The 19079-nt window shown below is 38.4% G+C and overlaps 1 protein-coding gene across 4 annotated transcripts in view; it reads left to right on the top strand.

The window, feature by feature from the left end:
• The first annotated feature begins 9483 nt into the window (after positions 1–9483).
• RFTN2 (raftlin family member 2) overlaps positions 9484–19079 on the top strand; it is a 68113-nt gene continuing 58517 nt past the window's right edge. For all 4 annotated transcript variants that reach the window (XM_049106562.1, XM_049106560.1, XM_049106563.1 and 1 more), the window contains exon 1: positions 9484–9622. In XM_049106562.1, the coding sequence (XP_048962519.1) occupies positions 9484–9622 (139 nt within the window). The remainder of the gene's footprint in view (positions 9623–19079) is intronic.

Genomic DNA, 19079 nt, shown 5'->3' with positions numbered 1-19079 from the left:
GCGTGTGAGCGCGGGCGGGGGCGGGGCGGGGGGCGGGCGCGTCCCGGAGGGCTCCGGGAGGGGGCGCCGCAGGAGCCGGGGGGGGGTCGGGAGCGCCGCCGAGGCTTCCGCAGCGCCCTTTGCGCCCTGCTTTGCGGTGGGCACTTGTGTCTGTGTTTTCTCCCGTCGGCCGACTGGCGTGAGGGGTGAGGCAGGGATACGCTGTGCAGGCGCCCGGTCGGCGTGGGGGTCGGAGCCGTGGATCCGGGGGCGGGGGAGCGAGGAAAAGTGATCACCTACGGCGCTCCAGGGCAGACCCAGAACCGGCCCAGTAAGGGAGGTGTTGTTCTCTCCGAATACAGTTCTTGGTGACTCGGGGAAGGAGGCGCATGTGTTCCGTGTCGAGTCAGATCCCGAGAGGGGAAGCGCAGCGTGCTGCCACGGACGAGGGGGAACCCACCTTCGACCCCACCGCCCCAAGGACTCCAAGGTGGTCTCGCAGTTCTCCTGCAGGTTTCTCACGTTTGCTTTTAGTGATGGAACCCGGGCTCTGCCGGGGCGGATGCATCCGGAGCCCAGAATTGGATTACTATTAATCTGAGGTTCGGGAAACACTCTCCTGTTTGGTCTATGATCGCCCATCCTTTTTTTTTTTTTTTCATTGAAATACTGTGTTCGCTTAATAATGAAAATGCAGTGCGATACCTGTGAACCTGCAACCCGACCTAACAACTAGAAGTGGTTCCCTAACTGTGATTCCACGAGAGCAGCATTAGCAGCACCTGGGACCTTGTTAGAGATGCACATTCTTAGGCCTCAGGCCCCCACCTACGCTGAGGGTGGGGCTCGGCGATCCAGGTCTTAGTGAGCTCTGCAGGTGATGGCGAGAAGTGTGAGAACCAATGAACTAGATGACCAGTGACTTCCCTCTATGTGCTCCTTTTCTTTTTTAAAGATTTTATTTATTTATTCACGAGACACAGAGAGGGGGGCAGGCTCCGGGGTCACGCCCTGGGCTGAAGGGGGCGCTAAACTGCTGAGCCACCCGGGCTGCCCTGGGCTCCTTTTCTCCTTGCAGACCTTCTAGAGGTCATCATTGTCCTAAATTCTGTACTTTTTGTATTTGTGTTATCACATATATGTCTAAGCAACATATTGTTTAAAAAAAGGATATCCTGCTACATGTGATCTTCCACCAACCATTTTCACTCAACATTTTGTTACTAAGATTCATCCATGTTTCCTTCTGTAAGTCTAGTTACTTCATTCTGACTACTGAATAATAATCATCTATGAATGGAAGTATTTGGTAAGTTGGATCTGATTTCTCTGGTGATATGGAAAGTAGAGCAATCAAATTCTCTATATAAGTCACAATAGGTATAGCAAATAGTCTTTGAGTGTTTAATTGATATGCTCTATTTGACCCAGCAGTTTAAGAAGGGAAAGTGAAGAATAGGTAAAGCTGAAAACTGGAGGGTATGTACAGCACCCTCCAGATAGACAAATCCAGGCTAAAAGTCTAAGAAGTTTTCTGGTAACTCTCCAAACACCCCCACCTCCTTTCCATGGAGTCCATTCTTTAGCATACAAATATGCTAGCTTTTATCCTGTACCCACTGCTGCTCCATTATTTTTCTTTTCTTTATAGCAGATTCCTTGAAAGAAATGGCTATCGATGGACATCTGAGTGGTTCAAGTTGTTTGCTCTTATAAGCCAGTTCTACTGGGGATCCCTGGGTGGCTCAGAGGTTTGGCGCCTGCCTTTGGCCCAGGGCGCGGTCCTGGAGACCCGGGATCCAGTCCCGCGTCGGGCTCCCTTCATGAAGCCTGCATCTCTCTCTGCCTGTGTCTCTGCCTCTCTCTCTCTATCATGAATAAATAAATAAAATCTTTTAAAAAATATATAAATTAAAAAAACAGTACTACTATTAACTTTCTTATATAAATCTCCTGGTACTTACATGCTAAAGTTTCTCTAGGTATATATCTAGAAATGATATTGCTGGATCATAGAGGATATGAAAGTTCAATTTCACAAGATAATGCTAAGTTGTTTTCCAACATGGTTAAACAAATTTACATCCCCATCAGGAACATACCATTGAAGAGGTCTTTCCAATACTTGATATTAGCTACTTCTTAATTTTTGGCCAGTTAAATAAGTATAAAATATTATCTCACTAATGTTCATAGAAACATTATGCACAATAGCTAAAAAATGGAAATACCCCAAACATCAATTATCTGAGGAATGAATAAACAAATACGGTATATCTGTATAATAGAATGTTATTCAGCCATAAAAAGGAATGAATTACTGATAAATGCTATCATACAGGTAAATATTAAAATGTTAAAAAAAAAGGGGGGGGGTGGGGGCAGCTGGATGGCTCAGCGGTTGAGAGTCTGCTTCCAGCTCAGGGTGTGATCGTGGAATCAAGTCCCACATCAGGCTCCCTGCACGGAGCCTGCTTCTCCCTCTGCCTGTGTCTCTGCCTCTCCCTTTCCGTGTCTTTCATGAAAATAAATAAATAAATAAATAAATAAATAATAAAATCTTTTAAAAAATAAAATAAAATGTTAAAAAAAAACTTTAAAGTGTTATGCTGAATAAAAGAGACCAGGCACAAAAGACTGTATATTGCAGATTCCATTTATATGAAATATCCAGAATAGACAAATGCATAGAGATAGAAAGGAGATTAGTAGATACCAGGAGCTGGGGGAAAGTTGGAATGGAGATTGAATGCTTAAAGGTTATGGGGTTTGGGGGGTGATGAAAGAGATCTGGAACTAGATAGTGATGACCATTATACAATATTGTGAAAGTACTTAATGCCATTGAATTGTACACTTTAAAATGGCTAGAATGGGGCGGCCCAGGAGGCTCAGGGGTTTAGCGCCACCTTCAGCCCAAGGCCTGATCCTGGAGACCCGGGATCAAGTCCCATGTCAGGCTCCCTGCATGGGGCCTGCTTCTCCCTTGACTGTGTCTGCCTCTCTCTCTCTGTGTCTCTCATGAATAAATAAATAAAATATTTTTTTAAAAAACAGCTAAAATGATAAATTTTATGTGTATCTTACTACAATACAGTGTTATCTCACTGTGGTCTTAATTTGCAGTTATCTACTTAGAAGTGAGGTTAAGCATCTCTGTGTGTGTTTATTATATAAATTTCTTTGTGAAGCACCTATTTGTATTTTGTGTATGTTTTTCTATTGACGTGGCTTTTTCTTTATTTTCAGAAGGTTTTTATATATTCTTGATGCTCTTCCTTTATTGGTTGATATTTTACAAGTATCATGTACCAAACTGTATCTTGTCTCTTCACATTAAACTTCTTAATGAGCAGAAGTTGTTGATTTTAATAGAGTAGAATTTATCAAAATTTATCTTAGGGACGCCTGGGTGGTTGAGCATCTGCCTTTGGTTCAGGGTGTAGTCCCAGGGTCCTGGGATCGAGTCCCACATCGGGCTCCCTGCATGGAGCCTGCTTCTCTCTCTGCCTATGTCTCTGCCTCTCTCTGTGTGTCTCTCTTGAATGAATAGATGGAATCTTTAAAAAAAATTGTCTTGTTATTGTCATTTTATGATTAATCATTATGACTATTTTTCTGATTATCTCTTTGCTTTAGAAATACCTTTTAGTACTCTGATGTCAAAATAAATATCCATATTTTCATATGAAAACGTAAAGTTTTTGGTTTTGATGTTTAAATACTTCATGTAAAATTGAAATTTTTATGTATGATACAAGGTGGGGATCCAATTTCATCCCCATATAGATGATCAACGGTCCCAGCTCCATTTCTCCATTGATTTGCCATGCCACTTCCATCATATATTAAATTTCCACATATGCAGGCTTTTGTTTCTAGGATCTTCATTCTGTTATATTGGTTAATTTGTCTATGCCTTGCTAAAACAGATTTAATTACTACAGCTCTATAATAAATATTAATATAAAGTCTTAATATCTCCTCCTTATTTTTCTTCAGAAGTAGCTTAGGGATGGCTGGGTGGCTCAGTCATAAAGCATCTGACTCTAGATTTCAACTCAGGTCATGATCTCAGGGTCTTGAGATTGAGCCCTGCATCCAGCTCCATGCTGAGATTCTCTCTCTCTCCCTCTCCCTATGCTCCTTCCCCTGCTCATGCTCTATACAGAAAGGGAAGAAGAGAGAGAAAGAGAGAAAGAAAGAAAGAAAAAGAAAGAAAGAAAGAAAGAAAGAAAGAAAGAAAGAAAGAAAGAAAGAAAGAAGAAAGAAAGAAGAAAGAAAGAAAGAAAGAAAGAAAGAAGAAAGAAGAAAGAAAAGAAAGAAAGAAGGAAGGAAGAAAAAAGAAAGAAAAGAGAAGAGAAAGAAAGAAAGAAAGAAAGAAAGAAAGAAAGAAAGAAAGAAAGAAAGAAAGAAAGAAAAAGAAAGAGAAAAGGAAGGAAGAAAGAAGAAAGAAAGAAAGAAAGAAAGAAAAAAGAAAGAAAGAAAGAAAGAAAGAAAGAAAGAAAGAAAGAAAGAAAGAAAGAAGAAAGAAAAGGAAAGGAAGAGGGAAAGGAAGAAAAAGAAAGTCTTAGACATTCTTGGTCTTTTTATCTTCCACATAAATATTAAAATCAACTTGAGAGATTCCATACAAAAAAACTTGTTTGGGCTTAGGTCACCAATGCATTAAATCTATAGTCAACAACAGGTGTCAAGGGCTAACTAGAGAGATAATTACAATATTAAGTATTCCTAAAAAGGACTATGTATCATGTATCTCTCTCCATTTACCTGCCTCCTTTAATGCTGTTCAATAGTTTTATAATTTTATACATACAAGTCTGGCTTATTTATATTCAATAGACTTATGTCTGGAAACTACATAGTTTATTGATAATGCAAATGGCATCCTTTTCTGAAAATTATGGGGGTTTAATTGTTTCTTATGGGTATATGAAATTGATGAAACTGATGAAGGCTAAACTACTCTGTTTGAAAAAGAGTGGTATATGGTAGACCCAGAACCCTGCCTGCTTGGTCTCCCCTCATGATCAAAGCCCCCTCTCTTCACCAAAACTGGCACTTCTTTGAAATCAGAGGGCTCTGCCTTACATTGAAAACTGATCTAGAAGAATAGTTAAGAATATTCAATAAGGAACACTTAGGTGACTCAGTTAAGCATCTGACTTTGATTCAGATCATGATCCCAGGGTCCTAGATGGAGCCCCCCCCATCAGGCTGGTTGGGCCTCCCAGCTCAGTGGGGAGTCTCCTTCTCTTTCTTTCCATCCCTCTCCCTGCTCCTACTCTCTCTCACAAATAAATAAAATCCTTTTTTAAAATATTCAGTAAATTTTTAAAAGAATAATATTATGAACTGTGGGACATTGTAAGATTATACAGCCATTAAAAAATTTTAAATATGTAATGTTGAGAAGACAGACTATAGAACAAAATAAAAAGTCAAAATAAAATCTTAATATATGTGACTATATGTATTAGTGTGACGTTTCTAATCATTAAAGAAAGCCTTTTTTAAATAGTGATTTCAGTATGTCATTAGTTACTTAGGAAATTTGACTGCATTAAGAAACTAACAGTGCATTAGTTAAAACTCAGCGTCGGCCTGCTAGCTTGTGAATTCTGGAGAAGATAAACTGGCTTTTCATCTTTGTGTCCACGTGTGCCCTACATATGTAGTCACTGCTCCATAAAAAGTACTTGAATTATTGTTGAATTTACCTCTTTGGATCAGGGTCACATAAAATAGATTGAATTTAAAAGTTACTATTATGCAAAAACTTTGTAGGGAATTGGATGATACATAATTGGAATTGGATGAGTCATAATTTTGGATGATTCATAATTATTGGATGATTGGATGATACAATTGGATGATACATAATTATTTCTTAGAAGCTTTCAGACTTTAGTGAACTTAGTTGATCCAAATTTGAGTAGTAATTATGAGAATATCTTGCTACCAGTTATGGAGAATGTTTTCATAAAGTTTATTCATTCATTCAAAGACTAAGTGAGCCCTTACTAGGACACAGACAAGAATTGATAATATATCTTCATCAAATACAGCCAATAAGAGCCTGCACTTGGGGAAACCCTATTTGCAATACAGAACTGAAAGCTGCCCCTGAAATCTAGAATTGTCAGCAAACATGTCATTCCATATGGAAAAGATGATCAATGATAGAAAACATTTATTCCAAAAATTTATCCTATTTACTACAAGTGCTCAATATATGACAAGCCAGGGGAAACATGATGGTAAAAAATGATCCATGGAGACAAATGTGGTTGTGAAATTTGGATATCAGGGTAGGAGAAACTGACTTCGATCTATATTTTAACCTTTATATTACAATTGCCAGATGCATCAGAGTTAAACAAGAAGTTAGAGTGGGATGGATAGCAGGAGCCCAGATTTTTAGGATAGTGAAACTATTCTGTATGGTAGTGCAATGGTGGATACATGTCATATATTTGTCAAAACCCATAGAATGGACAACACCAAGAGTGAGCCATGTTGTAAACAATGGACTCTGGGTGATAATGATGTGTCAAATAAAATTTTATTTTGTTGGATTTTGGAAGGAAAAATGAAAGTGATAGTTCAATTATGAAGGAACTATAGTTCCTTTTTTTATAGTTCCTTTTACTAAAGATTAAGAAGTATATTTAAGGGCATAATGATGTACCATATTCATTCTTTTCTTAAGTCATCAGCAAGCACTCAACTGGACTACTGCAATACTCTGCTGAGCGGGCCTCCCTCCATTCTTGCTCCCATTAAAACCATTTTCCTCAAAGCAGCAATAGTGATTCATCAAACATACAAAGTGTTGTTACTTGCCTACTTCAAACTACTCCTCTGATTTTTCCATTTGATAATTTACTTCTCCTTTGTGCCTACAAATAAATTCCAAATGCCTTTTGTGTGGTATATAAGACCCATTGCAACTTAGCTCTTGCCTCTCTTACCGCCTAGTAAAAGAAAATATCAAATTTTATGTTCTAGCAATTTACAACTACTTCATGCTCTTTCAAGTTCATGCCATAGTGTTCATGATACTGTGACCTTGCTCAAGCTTTTCTCTTTCCCTAGCACATGCTCCCCACCTGTATCTATTTTATGGATAGTCATCCTTCAAGACAGCTCAGATTTCATCCTCCAAGCTGAGTTGAAGCCCCTTCTTGGGTTTCTGTAGCATCCTATGCATACTTCTATCTCCTCAGCTGTGGAATCATATTGAAATTGTCTGTTTATAAGTGTGTCTTCTCCATTAAACCATGAGGTGTTTTTAGGACAGAAGCCATGTTTAGTCATCTTGTGTCCCCAACCAGTGTCTAGTTCAGTGCCTGAAATAAAGCAGGCACTTAGTAAATACAATGAGGACATAATAAGTCATCTTCCAGGTACTGCAACAGGGACTAGTGAATTTCATATATGCCATTTCCACTACCCAGGAGCTCACAGCCCACCATACAAGAGGACATGAAAAATGACAGACACGAAAGCACTGAAATGAGTCACACTGGTGAGAATCTGCTGTCTTTTTAGCCAAATTGAAATTGCTTACCATCAACCATGCTCATCCATGAGAATGAAGGACTGTGGAATTTTCTTCTGTTAAAATAACTCCCAGGCAGCCAGGGTGGCTCAGCAGTTTAGCGCTACCTTCAGCCCAGGGTGTGATCCTGGAGACCTGAGGTTGAGTCCCACGACGGGCTCCCTGCATGGAGCCTGCTTCTCCCTCCACCTGTGTCTCTGCCTCTCTCTCTCTCTCTCTCTCTCTGTGTGTGTCTCTCATGAATAAATAAATAAATCTTTAATAAATAAATAAATAAAATCACTCCCAAGAAGTATACTATTTAAAGATAAGTATGCAGAAGAAGAGACAAGGGGTCATAGAGATCTACAAACTAACCCATCCCCCCTTTTGAGAGTTTTCATATGCACTCTTCAATATGATTGAAAAATCTTTATAGGCTTATGTTCCCTAGAATCTGAAATGTGATCAGGTTTATTTTGTAAATAATGGGAGTGGTAGCAGAACCACTTCCTCCCTATTACTATTCTCAACCCTGTTTTATAATGGAAGCACATTAACAAATTTATTTTGTGCTATTAGCCAAGCATAGTGTTAAGATAAGAGAGAAGATTATCTCATTCAGCTTCATAACAAACCCATGAAGTAAGTACTATTATTAACTCCATTTTGTTGGGGAGGAAACTGAAACTTGAAGAGGTCAAGTAACTTGCCCAGGATCACGTCTGTGGTAGGCACTAGAAGCAGGATTTGAAGCCAGGCAGTCTGATTCCAGGACTCAGTTTTGATGAGTGCACCATACTACCTGAGCTCTGTGTGGTAAAATGCAGTAAACACACATTATAACTGGTCCATTATAAATTGTTCTTGACTTCAGGTAAATGGCAATTTACTGAATGAATCAAATTGTCAGTTTTGTTGCTTTTTTTTTTTTAATTAAGGATACGTTGGGACCTGTGAAAGTGTTAATAGTTAACTCTCATAAGCCTTCTAATTGTGGAGTACTTTGAACTTTAAGGATGTTGGGGAAACTAATTATTCATATAACTGTCTTCCTTTGCAATAAATAAAATCTTTTTATTAAAATATTTTAGTATGAATTTTTTATTATTTGGTGGTTTTATTAGTCTATGATATTTCCAGCAAAGAGAATCTTCCTGTGAAAAGAAATCCTCAAAAGTAGTACCTAAAGACTAAAGTGTTTGTTTAAAACACACACACACACACACACACACACACACACACACACACTTTACTTTTCTCCTTTTAGACTCCAGGAGCAATTTCCTCCTAAAGCTGACTTCCTTTCTGGAAATGATTCTTGTTTCCAACCGTGTTGAGAATCCATTTTTTTTCATTCCTTCTCTCTCTCTCATTCTTTCTCTTTCTCCCTCCCTTCCTCCCTCCTTTTGCTTTTCTGGTAATAGCAGAGAGGAAGGAGGGGGTGGGCACAGGAAAGAGGGAAAAGAGAAAACAGAAAAAGAATTGCATGCCACTATGCCTGAATATATCCTCTATTTGTGGATAATTCCATCCGAGTTGCACTTTTGCCTTTTATTTCCGTTTTTGGACACCTCTTTTATCATCCAGCCAACAGGGACAGACAAAGCACTGTTGGTGCCCGGAGCGACAGAACTCTGGTAGGGGGCTGGCTGTAAATTGACGTGGCATGGAAATTCTCCGCTAAGTTGTAGCAGCTTGCATGTTTCTCCTAAGATCAAGCCCAGCCTCCTAGAGCTGTAGCTTAATCATCATGGGTTCAACGACTTTACAGAAAAATGGATAGAAAAAGTCTTCAGCTCCTTTCTTTGGACTCAAATGTTTTCTTTTTGACTACCTATGGTTTAGCTGAAAAAATCAAAGCAGTTAAGTCTGTAACTTTCTTTTTTCAGCTTAAACAACAGAATTTGCTGCTCTCCCTCCCCTATCCTGCAATTTAATTCCTTACAGATTTTGCCATGGGGTGCGGACTTAGAAAGCTAGAAGACCCTGATGATAGCAGCCCTGGAAAAATATTTTCTACCCTGAAGAGACCGCAAGTGGAAACAAAGACAGAATTTGCTTACGAATATGTATTGCTGGATTTTACTTTACAAGGTAATTTTTGCTTCTATTTTATTTGCTAAATGAAATCTTTCAAAGAGAATGCATTAGTTTTTTTTAAGTGTTGCTTGTGAATTTTTAAACTATTCTTCACAATCAGATTGTGTAAATCTAACAATAATGCTTTGTTTCTTAATTATATTTTGAAAGATTTTCGGTTTGTTTGCTTGATTTTTTGTAATATGGCTCATGTATTTTATAAAATTAGAAAAACTGCTTGGAATTATTTCTTTCATTTTTATTTTTAAAAGGATAGACAAATATGTTTGATTTCCCAGCCAAATAGCTATAGCCTTAATGACAGTTTGGGTCTTGAAAAAGATCTGAAAGTCACAAGAAGGTAGCATGTAGGGTATATGATTTGCATCATGGGGAAGAGTATTTGCTAAGATAATTCTGAGGTTTCCAACTATGTAAAATTTTGTGATTGTGCTAGTCATTTGATATTTTTGACCAAGTTAAACTTGAAGTTTGAAAATAGAGAAAAAAGAAAAGAAAAAAAAAGATACTCTTCTGTAAGACACTTCCTTTGCTTGGTGCCCCGTGCCTAACAGAGAAACTCCCTGTTCCAGAAAGTTGGAAACACAAATAAACAAGCCCAGATGGCAATCCTGTGGAAGGAACAGAGGCAGCTCAAACTCACAAATACTTTGCCTCACTTCTTTTGGAAACTTTAGAGTATACAACTACATGGATAAAACCTAGTTTTTAAAAAGCAGAACAATGTCTTTAATTATGGGGTACTGAAATAAAATTCAGAATGTCTTACTTGCTGTTAGAACTTCCAGATATTAGTATTCTAAGTTCTTATTACAAAGTTACACTTTTTATTCTAATAAGGTACACATTTTATCAGTTAATAGAAAGTTTATACTAAATAAATTATCACGTTGGATATTATTTTCTTTTCAACTTAAACACAAATTCTCCATTTTTTGGTTTGTTCTGTGAACAGTGCATCTTTGTGCTAGAAGCAAGAGCAGCCCATTTTTCTTTGTCAAAAATTGAGCTAGCCAGCAAGCAAACTCCCTTCCAGAGACATGCATAAAATCTGTACATATAGTTTTAACATATTCACATTTCTATTTTTATCTAAGGCTAAGGCTACCAAAGGGGAAAAAATGTCAATATTCTTAATTTTCTTTTTAATTCTGAAAGTTAAAAGTGGATTAAGATAATAGTGATAATCAGAGAACTAACCAATCATGTGAATTTTTTCTATCATTTTTCAAAAACCATCACTTGAGAAATACTTGTGATGTGGTGCTATGTTTTCTTCATTGATTGTTCTTATCAATTATTTTTAGGACAAGTTTCTGTAATCCATAGGACACAAACACACACTTTCCTTAAACTTGAAACCTTGTCTACTCATAAACTTTAGGCCAGAGCCATTTTGATCTGCACTTTAAGAATTTCTGCACAACCCACCATAGGATCATAGGGCTTAAAATAACTTGACATTTTTTTCTCATTAATTTCTTTCTAACCATGTTAACAATCTCAAATGAATATGTATACATGCAGTCATGCTTGAATCAGAAACATCTACAGCTTTCTTCAGAAGTCATTTTGATTTTGTTAGCAAGAAGAAGCACTTCTCTCTGTGAAAGGAGTATAATCGATACCTCCACTCTAGGTGTTTGGAGGAGGTCATAGAGTGTCACGCTATGAAGTGTAAGTATGGGCATAGATTGCAAATGTTAGCATAGAAAGCAGGCACATGTTTTAAAGTTGCATCTGGTTCCTATTTGGTAGAAGCGCCTAGTCTCCTGGTGCCCCTTTCTGTCCAATTATTCCACATTTTTGTTGTTATGTTTTGGTTTTGTCTTTGCCTTTGCCTCAGAAGCCAAGATTCTCTATCACTCCAATTGCCCAGACCACCTTTCTTTATTCTGTTGTCTCTGACCTCCACCTGCCACTCCAGTGTATAGAGGAATGATTTAGAGGGTGTGGGGGAGTAGGGTAAAACATGCCAGCCTTCTGTTGAGCACTGGCAATTCCGTCCTGGGATTGCTGTAAGTACAGAATAGTGGCACCTCCTGCTTCTCAGAGGCCACTGTGAGCAACCTTTCAGGAAACAAAATGGTCTGGTGACAGCTGTGTGTGCTCATGATGAGCCTGTCTCTTACCTTGTTTTCCTCCGTTTTTTTCCAAACAGAGGACATGAGACAGAGAGTAAAGTCTCAGTGGGGCAAGAGGAGGAGACTCTGAAATTTCCAGTGCCCTATGTTAGGATGGCTGATTATCCTGGACAATTTATTTCCCATTCAGTTCCATTCTCTGTTTCTCCCCTTCTCTCTCCCTCACTCTCTCTCACTCGCTTTTCTTTCTCTCTCTTTCCCTCTCTCTCCGTATCTCTTCCTCTCTCTCTCTCCCTCTCTGCTTCCCCACACTTTTTTTGGAGGGGTGGGCAGGAGGATTTTGAACCATTATTTACATCTCCATGGGAGAAATAATAGCATAGTCGTTAAGCACAAAAGACTCTGGTATCAAAGTTCCTGGATTCTGAATCTAGGCTCTTTCTAAGTCTGGCAGGTTTATAAACGTTACTATACCTCAGTTTCCCCATCTGAAAAAGAAGGGTTCTGATGGTGCTTACATAATGGAGTTGTTTTGAGGATTAAAGAGGATAATACAAGATAATCCACTTAATAAAAGTTAACTATTATTATCCCTCCTGGCTTTACGCCAGGTCTACCAAGTGAGACTAGTGAGATTTTGGTACAATCTTTGTGACAAGTTTTCTGGATTATTGTATATGAATGTGTATTTATGAGAGTGTGTGAGTGTATAAGGAGCATGTTACAGAATTTCTTAACGAATAGTTAAACTCTGTAAATGATCCAAATGTGTTAGTTTCATCCTTAAATCCCAGAAAACAATCTGAATAATAATTGCCTTAAGGATTTTTAAAGCACAAACAGCTTTAAGATTAAAAGAGTTTTTTACCATACAAAAAAACCAACAGAAGGACAGATGGTAGCTTTGAATTTCTAGTAAAATTATGTAAAATATATTAAGTAAATTTTGCTGGCCTCTGACTTGCTTCCTTATTATTAAAATAAACTCTTACTGTTTTTTTTTTTAATCACCACTGTTAACAGCAATCAATACATATGACATATGAGGATAGGCTGATAAGTACTGGAAATATAAAAAGAAATAAGACGGTTTCTGCCCTCAAGTATTTTATATTCTAAATGGTCAAACTAGACAAACTAGACAAACTAGACAAGACCATGAGCTCCTCAAGGTCAGAAACTATATCATATCTACCTTTTAGCACAGTGCTTGGCACATGAACAATGGACAATAAGTTTTGTTGAATTAATGGATGAAAAATTACAGTACAAGATAAAGTGGTATCAGAAAAAGGAAAAATCAATTTTGAATAGGATCAGTTGAAACTCAAACTAGGACTTTAACTGACCCTGAAGAACAAATAGGGCTTAGACAGTCAGAAAAAAGGTTAAGAGGTTGAGGCATATTCAAGGACTAATGACTAGAGCAGTGAGCTAAGGGGGGGTTTTATTAGAGAAAGGGAAAAATAAGGTTGGAAATAAATGGAGTATGAAATGCTAGGGATCCCTGGGTGGCGCAGCGGTTTGGCGCTTGCCTTTGGCCCAGGGCGCGATCCTGGAGACCCGGGATCGAATCCCACGTCGAGCTCCTGGTGCATGGAGCCTGCTTCTCCCTCGGCCTATGTCTCTGCCTCTCTCTCTCTCTCCGTGAGACTATCATAAATAAATAAAAATTTAAAGAAAAAAAAAAAAAAAGAAATGCTGTGACCTGGCTAAGGAAAGATTCCTTGGTTCTATGGGAATTAAGTAGCCATAAAGGCTTTGGAATGAATAGTCAATAGATCCAGAGAAGTATTTTTAGAAGATTAATGTGAGACTGAGTGGAAAGAGATAGAAGTGAGGACATTTATTTAGAAGGCCTCTTGTAGTGGTCAAGGCTACAAGTCGACAATGAGGACATGCATGTGGGGGCAGCAGTAGGATGGGATGCAAGGGGCAAATATAAGACATTATGAAGAAATAATTTACCAGATTGTGACTGGCTGGATATGAAGGGACAGAAAGAATGAGGAATCCAGGATGACTTCCTGCTTCTGAGTAAGTGTGTAACTGAGTCTGAGTAACAGTGGAAATAATGATGCCTCTTACAGTAGGAGAGGCATCCTGAACAGAGTCCGTGTGTCGGGAAAAAGCAGTTCCAACACAGGCATGTTGCATTTGAGATGGACAGCTTGGTAGAGACTCTTATAGATACCTGGCTGGAGATGATGATTTCCAGGAGGAATCGAAATAAGTAACGTCTTAAAAAGAGGAAATGTAGGAAGAGCATAAGCATATCGAGCTCGGTTCTCAGGCATATTTAGCCATATTGAGGACAATTCAACAAAAATTACAGAGAATGAAGACATTCAGGACTATATAGCATCAAAGAACCCAAGGAAAGGGAGGGTTTCAAAAAGGAAGAAGTGATCAGTAATTTTAAATGACAGAGAAGTTTTAAGAAGAATGAAGATGCAGCACTGAAGAGAATGCATGAAAGAATCAACAAGAAGTGAATAAAGGCTCAGAAATGAGGGAAGGATAGAAGAGGGGAGAAGAAATGAAGGAAGGAAGGAAAGGAAGGAGGGAGGGAGAAAAGAAGGGTGGGTCCAATTCAATTTTCTGTATGCGAGTCTAATAAGTTCATGAGCATTTCCTCAAACAGTCTAAAGTGACTAAATTTATTCAGGTCATAGCGCCTTGCCAAAATTCCAACCAGGTGGTAAAACCTACATGAGGAGTTTCATTATGTTTGAAATGGTGAGATATTTGGTTTAGAACAATAAGACCTCACAAATCCAGACTATTGTGGAAGAAAAAGATCCCAGTCTGAATTGGGAGAGAAGAGAACCTCTGCTAAGGCATACAGTTGATCCACTTGAACACTGATGTTGAGAGAAAACACACATGCATTTATATTGACAATGTAACTTATATTTTCTACTCCACCTAATACTTCTTATATCTAGGTGGACATTTACTCATCCATTGAACTAATATTTATTAAGTACCTACTGAGCTAAGAGCTAGGATACAAAGGTAAATAAAGCTTAGTCCCTGCTCTTTATGAACCTGCACCCTAGTGAGCATCCTACTGAGGGACACTGATAAACACTCAATTAGAGTGTGTACATTATACACTATGATGCAGGCGATGCTAGAAGTACGAGGGTTATAGAGGCAGAAAAAAAGAACACTTCTACCTGATTGGTGGGATCCAGAAAGATTCCTTAAAAGAAAGGTCATCTCATCTGAGATGTAAAGGGTGAGTGGGACTTAGACAAAGGTTTGTAACCAGAATAGAGAAAATACAACTGCAACTTTCCTTTTGTAAGGAAAAACCAAACAACCCAATTTTTTTTTTTTTTTTTTTTTTTTTGCCTCACCGACTGCCTTTATTGGGCATCAGCCCACGGGCTCCACAGGCCCAGGAAGGGGATAGTGGGTGTCACTCGAAGCAGGGACTCTCCAGCGGGAGGAATGGCCAATGATGCCACGTAGCCCCCAGGACACCTGCCTCAGCCCCGGACCTCTTACTGTAACCCATGTAGCTGACCCAGCGGGAGGGCGTGTAAGGTCACAACCCTGACTGCCTGTGGGGCGGCTCCCCCAGTTCTGGGCTCAAATGCACGAGGAATTTGGACAGGCACTTCACAAAATAGTTAATCCAAATGGCCAATGGGTATATGAAACTGTTACTAACCTTATTAGTAACCAGAAAAATGCATGTTAAAACCACAGTGAGATATCACTACAAATCATCCAAAACGGCTAAAATTTTAAAAGACTACTAATACCACATGTTAGTAAACTGGCACAACCATTTTGGGTTTTGTTTTTAAAGATTTTATGTATTTAATTTTTTAAAGATTTTACTTTTTTTTTTCATGAGAGACACAGAGAGAGAGGCAGAGACACAGGCAGAAGGAGAAGCAGGCTCCATGCAGGGAGCCCGATATGGGACTCGATCCCGGGACTCCAGGATCACACCCTGAGCTGAAGGCAGACACCCAACTGCTGAATGCCACGCAGGCGTTCCAAGATTTTATTTATTTATCCAAGAGACAAAGAAATAGAGAAATCATGAGCAGGGAGAGGAGTAGAGGGAGAGGGAAAAGCAGTCTCTCCTGCTGCCCAGGGAGCCTGATGCAGGGCTCAGTCCTATGACCCTAGGATCATGACTTGAGCCAAAGGCAGACGCTTAACTGACTGAGCCAACCAAGTGCCCATGGTACAACCATTTTGGGGGGAAAAATGCTTTGGTATTATCTGGTTAGCTGAAGATATACCCAATGTAAATGTGTACACATGTGTACCATGAGGCATATACAAGAATGTTCAGAAAGTGCTATTTATAATAACCCAAAAGCAGGAACAACACAGAAATCCAAGAACAAGAGATCAGAAAAATAAATTGTTGTATATTTACACAATGGAACACTATACTGCAAAAGTCAGCAAACTTTCTGTAAGGGGCCAGATAGTAAATATTTCAGGCTTTGCAAGACGCATGATCTTCATCACAATTACTCAGCTCTGCCATTGTAGTACTAACATACCATACGTTACAAAATAAGCCATAGGCAGTCCTTTGCCAACCTCGATTATAACTGCAATGAAAATGAAGAAACAACTATACAAGCTACACAAGGCAAATATCACAGGCATAATGTTGAGTAAAAGAAGACAGACACAGGGGGTGCCTGGCTAGCTCAGTCCATAGAGCATGTGACTCTTGATCTCAAGGTTGAGTTTAAGCCCCACGCTGGGTATAGAGATCACTTGAAAAAAATAAAAATAAAAAAATCTTTAACACAATGAGATGAACGCTGGGTGTTATACTGTATGTTATTTAAATTGAATTTTTATTTCAATTAAAAAATAAAAATCTTTAAAAAAAAGACAGACACAGAAGTTATGCCATATAATTCCATTTATATAAAACAAAAAATAGGCAAAATTGAACTATAATGTTCAAGGCTGCATTCTTGGGCTGCATTCTTTTTAGTAAACTAAAAAGAAGAGAAAGGAAATGATGGCCATAAAATTCAAGATAGTACAGAGGGGAGAGGGAATTGTGATTGGAAAAAAGCAAAATGGGAAGCTTCTGGAGTGCCCACCATGTTCTAATTTTTGAATGGATGGTGGTTACCGAAGTGTTGGCAGTGTTAGGTATATTTTGTTTATATTTTTTGTATGTTACATTTCAACCCCTACTCAAAAAATTTTAAAAGATTAAGTGGGAAGTGTAGGTAAGACAAACAAGGCTGAAAGATGGGGAAATGAGAGAAAATTCCATGGTCTGTCCAGGGACCACAAATAAAACAATGGATTGAGAATAGCATGTGAAGGAGACAGCAGTGAAACATGAGGCTGCAGGACTCTGAAGTGGTCATAATTCGATCTTTTATATATCTGCCTATAATAATAAACCATGTAGTTCAATAGAGTATTAGCATATTTAAATTTAGTTATATTACTTCAATTAAATAACATTAATGAGTGACTACAAAAATGGCAGCTCTCATTGGAAACATAAAAGATTACATAATTTGGATATTGCTCATGTGGCAGTTCATATTGCTAAATAATTTCAAGTATTTTGATAAGTAGAGTAGACCAAATGTTCCTTTTAATATCCATACATTAAATTGCTTAACAATTTATTATAGTCCAAAGCTTTATCCTAGCCCATGACTGAATTTTCACAAATTCTTAACATGACCCACATCAAAGAAGTTTTACTTTCTTGTAGGCACTAAAATGTATGGCTGTGGGATCTGGTTTAATCACATCCTCACCACTTCCTAGCAACTTGGGCAAGTTACCAAATCTCTCTCTCCCTGAGTTCCCTCATCTGAGAATAATGATAATATCTACCTTATGGAGTGTTTTAAGTATTAATTAAGATTAGGTGTGTAAAGCATTTCGCATAGTGCCTGGCATAAACTAGGTACTTGGTATATGTTACTTACTATTTTTTACTGTAATTGCTAAAAAAAATATGGAGATTGACAGTATTCCCTTTTGAAAATATGGTAAATGTACTTGCCAGTGTTTATGCATTGTATGTTTATCTGAGGAAACAATGTTTCATAAATATTTCAAAAACACGTACCAATCTTCAGAAGTAAATTGGTGGAAAGAACATATATATGTCTTGGACAATTTTCATAGAGTTACATCATCAGAGCAGAGCTTTTGGCATTGAGCAAGTTCTTAGCTTTATACTGGACGATGAATTTTTCTATTTCTAAAATTTGATCTTTGAGAAGCTTTTAAGCAAATGAGCATTAAAACGTCTATTGACATTTTATTTTAGAAACTGTGAGGATAAAAGATAGGATGTTTCTTGACCTTCAGCGTATTTCAGTTTTAACCATAAATATCCACTTTGCATGTGTACAGTTTTCAAAGCAATTACGAAACACTTTCTTTCATCACTAAATTACAACAATCTGGTAAGATATAATAAAGCATTTACAAACAATGTAGCATCAATTTAACAGTACCAACCACACCCAATAATGCTGTGAGCAGCACCATTTGTTTCTTCTCCCAAAAAGCTGAGCTGAGAAAGGACTCATGGTGGCTAGGGAGCTAAGAGGAGGAAGATAGATTGCTTGCAGCTGCTGCTAACCGCCTGTGCTATTTATTTAGATTCTAGCCAAAACCACTACCACCTCCCCCTGAATTTCTGGTTTAAAAAGTAATAGAGCCACTGGGTACCTGGCTGGCTCAGTCAGTAGAGCATGTGACTCTTGATCTTAGGGCTGTGAGTTCAAGCCTGAATGCTGAGTGTAGAGATTACTTAAACATAAAACCCTAAAAAAAAAAAAAAGTAATTGAGCCTCTGATAATTACTGCCCCAGTATAAGGACATCAAATCAAAGGCTTGGCCTCAAACACCAACCCTGTTGTGGAGAGCTAATTACTCACTCTGGTCAGTACTGATGAAAAGTCCTCATTCTGTGTGCACAGCTCTCCCCTTCCTTACATCTCTCAGCTGAATCAAGCTTCTAGTCTCCTTTCAGCAAAGTTTAAAACATTAGTAAGAATTGAGGGAATTACATGAAGGGAAGTTCTCAAAAAAATTCCTGGATTTATTTTTCCTCTTTTTGCTCCTGGGTTTACTTTTTTAAACATGTCATGTTTAAAGCAAGTCCCAATGTCGGAGAAAAAGGACAATTTGTTAAAAGTGTGCACCGCAGACCTTCTATCACCATCCTCTCCTTTTCCCACTAATGAGGTAGAATTGGATCACTTTTTCTGTGTCCTAGGATGCTGAACACTTACATGACCTAGGTGGCCTGAACCTGACAGGCTCTGGTCAGCAGAGCCCCTGGCATGACCTAAGCAGAAGTTGTAAACCAAGGAGATAATGGACC

Source organism: Canis lupus, chromosome 37 (assembly GCF_003254725.2).
Source record: "Canis lupus dingo isolate Sandy chromosome 37, ASM325472v2, whole genome shotgun sequence".
NCBI classification, from domain to species: Eukaryota; Metazoa; Chordata; class Mammalia; order Carnivora; family Canidae; genus Canis; species Canis lupus.
This window is presented reverse-complemented; position numbering and strand designations above follow the sequence as displayed.